Source organism: Metarhizium robertsii (genome assembly GCF_000187425.2).
Source record: "Metarhizium robertsii ARSEF 23 chromosome Unknown MAA_Scf_8, whole genome shotgun sequence".
Classification (NCBI taxonomy): domain Eukaryota; kingdom Fungi; phylum Ascomycota; class Sordariomycetes; order Hypocreales; family Clavicipitaceae; genus Metarhizium; species Metarhizium robertsii.
The window spans coordinates 495,404-503,826 of NW_011942226.1; the positions used below are offsets into that span (position 1 = coordinate 495,404).

Consider the following 8,423-nt stretch of genomic DNA (forward strand, 5'->3'; position numbering starts at 1 on the left):
GAGGTGTTTTTTTACGTGCAGCTGCTTTATAGATACCATTGGAGATCAGATGATGAAATCATTGCGAACTCCGCCACCTACCGTGAAAGGCTTTTCGAACTCGACCCAGTACTTTATGATGCTGCTTTACGAGGACATGCTGATAGAGTCGAACATGGCAATCTGGCCCTCGGAAGGGAGTATTGCGAGATGGTTCAAAGAGTTGCGGGGGCGGCTCCGCCAAATGTCCATGATATGGTGTCTGAGCAGCTACGGCAGCTAAATACCATGTCTGTTCCAGGACTCGCCGATGCTGCGAGTCTTACCCTGAAAGGCGAGCAATACCAGTGCTATAGCACGGTAACGCAAAATATTTCTGCATCTAGGCATCAAGGCCGTATGTTCTTTGTAACAGGGCCTGGTGGGACGGGGAAATCTTTCCTCCTGCGTGCCCTGCAGTATTGGTGCGATAAATCCCGGAACCTTGCCGTACTGCTTGCGCCCACTGGAATTGCGGCAAGAAATATTGATGGGAATACAATCCACTCGGCTCTGTCAGTCTATAGCCATCGAAGCGCCTACCACACGGGCTTATTTAGGTTCGAAGATCAAAAAAAGAAAGACATAGAAAAGAAAACCGTGCTTATTATCGACGATATTATTGACGAAGTATCGATGGTAGATGGCGTACTGCTTGACTACCTCGCCTCCCTTTTCGCCAAACTGAGGAGAAATAACAGGCCCTTCGGCAACATGCATGTCATCGTTTTTGGGGACTTGATGCAATTACCCCCCGTGGAGGGTTTAAAGGTCTTTAAGGCCTCTGTTTGGAAGCTCTTCCATCCCATCTTCCTACGACAACCGCACCGGCAGACAAACGACAAATTCTTCAGAATCTTAAACAAGATTTATCCTATCTTCCTACGATAACCGCTACGGTAGATAAACGACAAGTTCTTCAGAATCTTAAACAAGATTCGGTTTGGAATCATCGATGACGAGGTAAGATGCACTCTGGAAGAACGATGGCGCCAATATAATCCACAACATGTCATGTGGTGAGGTAAGATGCACTTTGGAAGAACGATGGCGCCATTATAATCCACAACATGTCATGTGGAATACCACGTACCTGTCTTCCCTTCGTGATGAAGCTGCGGTACTAAACCATGCCGTTCTCTCCGGCATGCCATCAGAGAACCCTATCTTCGTTTCAAAAGCCGAGGATTTTGAAAACCTACAGCATTCAGAGCACTCGAAAATATTCAACAAGGGGACAAACTTTGCATCCTCCGTGGTGTGTACTGTTGGGGCCAAAGTCATGTTTCTCACAAATAGCATGCTGAGCGAGAGAGGAATCTCTAACGGCTCTATTGGTGTTATTACTAATTTGTTACCCGACGACGAAGTTGAGGCTGCATTTCCCACTAAAGACGGTATCCAAGTAAGTTTTTTGAAGCTTAGAGGCACTCGACGCACCTAATGTAGTATAGGTCTTGCACTTGCACAAAACTCCGTCGTACTTCCAGACAAATGGGGTGGAATACAAACGTGTACAGCTTCCAATCATCAATGCATTTGCGTTGACAATCCATAAGGTTCAAGGTCTGTCACTGCCAGATGTTACCGTCGCCTTGAATTCTAATATCTTCTCTGACGGACAAGCATATGCGGCATTGAGTAGAGGAAAGGATCTCGAGCATTTGTACTTGACCCACTGTGATCTTGAAGCTATCAAGGCAGACCCAGAAGCAATAGCTGAATACGAAAGACTGGAAGCTAAGGCAGAACAACTCAATACACCACATTCTCACTGACCTTGCTTCCACTCACCAACTCCCCAGTCTCCCTTTCCTTCTAGTTCACACTTTAACCTACCTGTCTGTTCCACCACTTCAGGCCTATCGAGCCACTGATCATGAATCCTACAAGCTGGCAGTGGAAAAATGATTGTTTACCTCCGCAAGATGTCTTTCGATCACACCATAGCCTCAAGTAATTTATCGACGGGTGGGCAAAGGCCCGTGGTTATGCCTTTGTGATGGGAAGGTCAAAGAAAGAGAAGTCTGGCCGCCACACCATCACTTAAGTTTATACATGTGACAGAGCGTGTAAACCACCTGATCCTGCGTTGCCCAGAGTCAGAAGAACATCTACAAGAGGCACAAGCTGCCAATTCTCAATCGTTGCAAAAGAATGTGCTGATGGAACCTGGAATTTGAAGCATCGTGATGATCAATATCATCATCATAATCACCCTCCAAGTCCACACCCATCAGCACATCCCGCTAATCGCAAGCTAGATAATGACCAAAAGACCGCTATATCACATCTTCTGTCTACTCGAATTCCTGCAAAAGACATTCAAAGCTACATGCGAGAGCGAGGCATTCTGAAGCATACAACAAGAAAAGATATTCAGAACTCTGTTGCAGCAACACAAAGAGAACTTTGTGAGGGTCAAAGCGCTATTCATGCCCTTATAAATCAACGTGATAATGAAGGTTTTTGGAATCGATTACGATTTGACGATAAAGGTCGCATCACATCAGTCCTATTTGCACATCCACAGTCATTAGAATACCTCCAAGCATATCCGGATGTGTTATTACTAGATTGTACATATAACACCAACAAATACAACATGCCACTTCTCGACATTATTGGTGTTGATGCTTGCAACCGGTCTTTCTGCATTGCGTTTGCTCTCTTGAGTGGCGAGGCTGAAGAGGACTATCTCTGGGCCTTAGATCGACTAAAATCGATATATAAAGCAGCTCATGCCTCTCTTCCGGCTGTTATCTTAACTGATAGATGCCTTGCTTGCATTAATGCCGTCGAAGCGGTATTTACAACATCTATCTCTCTATTATGCCTTTGGCATGCAAATAAAGCAGTACTGGCACACTGCCTCCCGATCTTCGCAATGCAAGAAAAGCTCCTGGCTAATTTGTCATCAAATAGTCTCACTGACGAGGAACAATCATCACGCTGGAAGGACTTTTATAACCACTGGCACAGTATCATTAACTCGCCAACAGAGGCAGCTTTCAATGAAAGGGTCAAGGCCTTTGAGGATAAATACGTCAATAACCACGTTGAGGAGGTTGCATATATTAAGGAAGTCTGGCTAGCGCCGTACAAAGAGAGGCTTGTGAAGGCCTGGGTTGATAAATATACCCATTTCGGCAATACGGCTACGTCCCGTGTTGAAGGGATTCACAGTCTTATCAAATCCGATATGCTATTCTCAATCAATTAGCTGAGCTCACGTATTATCAATCATATCAACAGACTCAAAGCCCTCTTGATATCTCTGGGAGCCTTTACAACGTGGTACGAGGCTGGGTATCTTTCGAAGCCCTGCGGAAAGTTGATGAGCAGCGCAAATTGGTTAATGCTGAAAATTCGCCATTATCACGACCCTGCACAGGGAGATTTACAGCCTCATACGGATTGCCCTGTGTACATCGACTGAAGGCATTGATGGATGCCAAGCTCCCGGTGGCTCTCAATGAATTCCATCGCCATTGGCACTTTAAACGAGATGGCGAGCCTATTCACCTTGCAGAACCCCGACGACTCAAGAGGTATCGAAAAGAAGACTCTAAAGCGACTCAATCAAGCACAAAACGTGAGGAATGTGCATTTAAGGCTGTTGAACGCCGGCGGCAGCCGTCAAAGTGTTCGGCGTGTGGTGTTGTTGGGCACACGCGGGTCTCAAGGCTCTGTTCAATGCGTTACGAATATCTTCAATCCAGCTCCATTAATAATGATCCCCAGAGAGAATCATCACCTTCAGACGAGCTACTAATTGCATCACAGCTTTCCGCGACAGCTGATACAGTCCATGATACCGTCCGTGCGCCAGAAGCTATCGTAACAAGAGTAACTAAACCAGCACGGCGGGACTCACCAGAAGCTATTTACCAGGCCTATCTTCAAGCTCGTGAGAAGTGGTATTCGACACAATCAGATGGACGCAAGACTGATAAGTCATATCGTGAGGCTTCAAAGCTACCACATTCATATAGCAAGGCTCAGTATAAGTGGTGTGAGAATTGGAAGGAAATGGGTCAATTCTGTACATCAAGTGGCGCCATGCGTAGATGGACTAGGGAGGAGAAGATGGCTTATATTGACTGGTCATACGCTGAAGATCAACGCGTCGAGGCTATAGTTGCCGCTGAGATGGCTAATGATACTCGAGAAACAACAAGACGAGGTGTTGACGCTATTTATGACTTGATGGAGCGGGATGACCTGGAGCAAGATGCCCTGTTCGAGGCCTCAATAGGAGCAGCTTAGTTATTGTGTAAGGTAACTAGAATTTGCATAGAGTAGATCGTATCGCAAAAGCCTCAATTTGTCCGTTTTCCTTACTTATCATGTAATCCCATCGGAAACCGTTGAATTTGTTGAACGTCACAGCGGAATACAGATGAAAGGAGTGCGTTGATTCTGTAAGCTAGAGATGCCGCCAAGGCACGCTATTTATGGAAGGCGCGGGATGGACCCTGCACGTGATGCTGTTTCATGTTCAACAGAATTTACTGGTGATGTTTCTGTCGCGCAACGGCCTACCGGCGGCGTCGAAGTACCCCACGTCGGACTTTCCGAGAAGTCCTGCGATTTCCGTCTTCACAAATAAATTTATAACCTTAGCAATTTTAGTCGTACAACAATTACTTTTTTCTTGGATAGTTCTCATACAATGCAACTGACGCCTTCAGTAGGTTTACACCCGTTCCTTCCATCACCAAGTTGGCGACCCGCGATGCCATTGGCCAGCTTGGGAATAGCCCCACTTGCAGCCACGGGTCCGTGGCAGCTGGAGGCACGGGGGTCCGTGTCTGTAGGCGTCGCCCGCCGGTGGTGCGCCGTTACGTAAGCTTTATTCGCACCGCCGCCGGTGCACCTATTGGGCCCCCCAAATACCCCTCACTCAGTATCTCTTCCGTTGTCCGCGGTTCTCATCATTCCAAGGCCGCAGCATGTATGACACATCCTTTTCCGCCACTCATTTTGTAGATCGAATATTAGGTGCTCATCGATCCACCCCATGAGCACCCAGGATGGATGATGTTTATAGGACGGTTCTGTCAATCTGGCATTCGGGCGACGTCTAGATAGCGGGTGCCCCTCCCCTTGTTCAGACCCTCTCCAAAAGGGAGGCCCGTCACACAACTAAAACTTTATTACTTGAAACTAAAATGCGCTTGACATAAAGTACCTCCTCCGCACCACTGTGCCTGCCAACCGTGGCCGCTCTATGACCACATATGTGTCTACTTTCCCGCACCAGGAGCAACAACCTCACTCTCGGAGAGAGGCGGAGCTCTTCGTCCAAAGCCGCTGCTAGGCTAAGGCCTAAAGTCTACAACTCAGGTCGGTTCGGATCCTAGGAGTCAACTCACGGCTGAGCAGAACAAGGCAGTAGACGAGCATAGCCGCCACTTTACGAAGAGGCACAGCGGGGAAGACCGACCAGACGGCAGGGGTGAACCGGCCTTATCACTAGAGCCATCTAGGTTCCAGATGCCATGCTCTGAGCAAGCCACTGATAACCCAGCTTGGCCAGGCCCGTCACAATGACAGCATCAAGAACGGGCGACTGGTGCGTTCCGAACACGGTAAATATCCCCAGCATCTTCCCTGACCACGAGGTCTTCTTGTGAAAAGTTGCAATGGTACGATTGCTCGTCACGTTTATGAGCCTTAAATTGCCCTTCAAAATCCCGTCTCGCCTCCAGCTCCATCTGCGCCCCTCGACTCTGAGTGTGTGGGTGCTTGATAAGAGGTTTTTTCGGCGCATGTCGAGATGCTCGCCGTCGTATATTTGAATATTAATGGCTGAAGAAAATCGGCGGAATGTAGCTAATGCGACTATCTCGTCGCAAAACATCTCAGTTAAGGGGCGGTAGATGTAGAGTTGTGGCTTGGATAGTTGGACTTCGGCGCGGTAGAGGACAGCGCTTTTGTTACGGTCGAGTACCTCAACCCGGCCATAACAGGATGAGATATAAAGTCCATAACAGGACGGAGTCATTATATGAACTGGACGATAACCAATAAGCAAGACTAAGTTATAAGGTTTTGAAAGTCCACTGAGGCTTGGTACATAGAATGGGCATCCCAAGAATAGGGACACTTTATATACGTAAAGGTTCGCCTCTCATTGCATTATGCGGGAGCCGATATGAGGAATGTTTCGTGGGACGTTCTGTCAACCAGCAACAACCCCCCTCCCTTGCGCCTTTTGTTTTCCCTTTCTTTTCCCCTGATTTTGGACCTGGCCGTAGCTAGGAAGTGGAAAGAACGTGATATCGCTCCCATTCGTCTGTCCAACGGATTGGTGATTAGGCTGTACAGCTAGTGATTCCATCATCAAGGGGCAGAAAGAAGGTGGTGCCCGCCTCTAGGTTTTTTCCAGCCCCGTTCCCTGTGCCACTCTCATAATGCCACCATACCTCTCCAGTCCGTAAAAGCACCCAGCGTCGTTCATCCCCCCGAAAAAGTTATTGTGCGTTTTATATACTGTACATTGGGATAACTATGAATATTCCCGTCTATTCATGGGTGACTAAATTGTTGATCACGCTATTAACGCACTGAGCCTACGTACGGAGAGCGGGTAGTTGCGGAGGAAAGGTAACGTCGGCACAGAGTGGCCCAGTTGTGATACCTTGGGGCTCTGATTGTGGGTTGTGCGGAATAGAATATTTGTCTGGTGACGCATCCTTCTCCACCCCCAGGTGGTCTGTTCGACGTTTACTGGCCTTTTCGTGAATCGTAAAAAGATACGGAGTACTTCCATGTGGTTTTCTCCCATCATTCCTCCGTCACACCCAGCGGCTTGCGAAGCTTCCGCAGAATTGATGCATGGAGCCTGCCCCTCGGGGTCGTTTGCGAGAGATGAAGACTCTTGAGCCCTGCACCTCGGTAAAACAGACAAGGGGATCTTAATCATGGCATCTGAATGGACCAACTTTCTTGTGGTCGCAATGACAGGCAATCCAATGGAATGGTACTGGTAATGAAGACCCTAATGAAATTGAGTAGGACGTTGGTCCCTACCTTCTTCAAGCTTTCAAGCCTGCTTTATTCTCTACGGTCCCCTTAACCTTTTTACCTGTGCACTTGTCGTGTTGAAGGTTATTCCGTCATAACTACGTTGGCTCTATCAATTATCCGCAGACTTTCAAGTTGGCCCATGATACAATGATAGAAAAGTAGCTCTGCTCTATTTCGCTTTTTATTGGCCCCTTCACTCCTTCCCCTCGAAAGTTTCCATTTTCGACTTGGCTCTCAACGCTTTATATTTTCTCGACAAGACGACCTCGCAGTCTGTTTCTTGCATCTGCAAACTCCGACCAACCTTTGCGATTATACCTTATTTTCGACGAGCATAACAAATATTCATACGGAAATAACACCACCTGTTGATTGCATTGCGAAGGAGAAATCGATTTCAGCTGCGAGGTGAAGTCGTCGGTTCCTTGCACGATTTGACATCGAGGCGGAGTAGGGCTGACACTCGATGAAATAAACAGCGCGAGCTTTAAATGCCTTTGCATTAGCCCGCATTCACCTCACGTAATGCAGTAGGTTGGTTGCCTTTCCAAATCGGCTAGATGAAACCTGCACATATCAAGTCACCCATGGTGTTTGGATTTTCCGCGTTGCAAACCACGGGCGTGTCCTTTGAGGTTTGAAGAACTGCTTAATGCTTGCTGGTGGTGGTGGTGTCGAGTCAACTCCACTACCAGTGGCGCAAACCTCCCAGGTCGTTGCCGCAATCCCAATCATCGCCAATGGCAACTGATCAACATCCAGTTGAGACAGCAGAATCCGAAATTGGTGATCTTCCTGGTCCCATGCGAAGTTTACTGAGGGACGTTTCTGTGTCACCAGAACCTGTTTCCTACCTGCAACAAGTTTCTAAAGACCCAAGCCCCTGTTCAGCAGAGCCTGAAGCAGAGCCTGGAGAGTCGCAATCTGTCAAACCAGCTGCTCAGGAGCTACGATACGACTCTCCGCAAGCCATTTATTCTAGATATGTTGCTGCACGAAACGAGTGGTTTTCAGCGCAACCGGCGGGCAGCATCAAGACAAATCAGCAATACCGGCGCGCTATGGGCCTTTGTCGCATATCAGGCCTACCCTGATCGTACCCCATGTGGGGTACTGCAGCAGCTGCCTGGCAGGCAGCTGCTACTGCCTAAACTATCAAAGGTTTCTTTTGTGTATAAAGAGCTGCACGGTTCCCGTGCAACTCTTAATGGAGTTCTTGCTCCTTAGATAACTCTCATTCAATACAATTGGCGCCTTCGGCGCCATTATACTCGATCTTTTGCGACCCTCAATTGTCTGACAGCCTTCCATTGAGGTACGACAAACAGAGTTATGATTGGTGTCTAGATTAAAATACTACGCCACCCCTT

The 8,423-nt window shown here is 47.8% G+C and overlaps 3 protein-coding genes across 3 annotated transcripts; 2 read left to right on the forward strand and 1 right to left on the reverse strand.

The window, feature by feature from the left end:
• Positions 1-1,027: 1,027 nt before the first annotated feature.
• Positions 1,028-1,796, forward strand: MAA_00945 (P-loop NTPase superfamily protein; the record flags this gene model as incomplete). The annotated part of the gene is made up of 2 exons (XM_007818943.1): positions 1,028-1,423; positions 1,473-1,796. The coding sequence occupies 2 exons, from the start codon at positions 1,028-1,030 to the stop codon at positions 1,794-1,796; spliced, it is 720 nt and encodes a 239-aa protein (XP_007817134.1).
• An 827-nt stretch (positions 1,797-2,623) lies between these two features.
• On the forward strand, positions 2,624-4,287 carry MAA_00946 (transposase; the record flags this gene model as incomplete). Its single annotated transcript, XM_007818944.2, has 2 exons — positions 2,624-3,085; positions 3,274-4,287. 2 exons carry the CDS (start codon positions 2,624-2,626, stop codon positions 4,285-4,287), a joined length of 1,476 nt encoding a protein of 491 aa, XP_007817135.2.
• A 1,219-nt stretch (positions 4,288-5,506) lies between these two features.
• Positions 5,507-6,028, reverse strand: MAA_00947 (uncharacterized protein; the record flags this gene model as incomplete). Its single annotated transcript, XM_007818945.1, has 1 exon — positions 5,507-6,028. The coding sequence occupies one exon, from the start codon at positions 6,026-6,028 to the stop codon at positions 5,507-5,509; it is 522 nt and encodes a 173-aa protein (XP_007817136.1).
• Between the last annotated feature and the right edge of the window lie 2,395 nt (positions 6,029-8,423).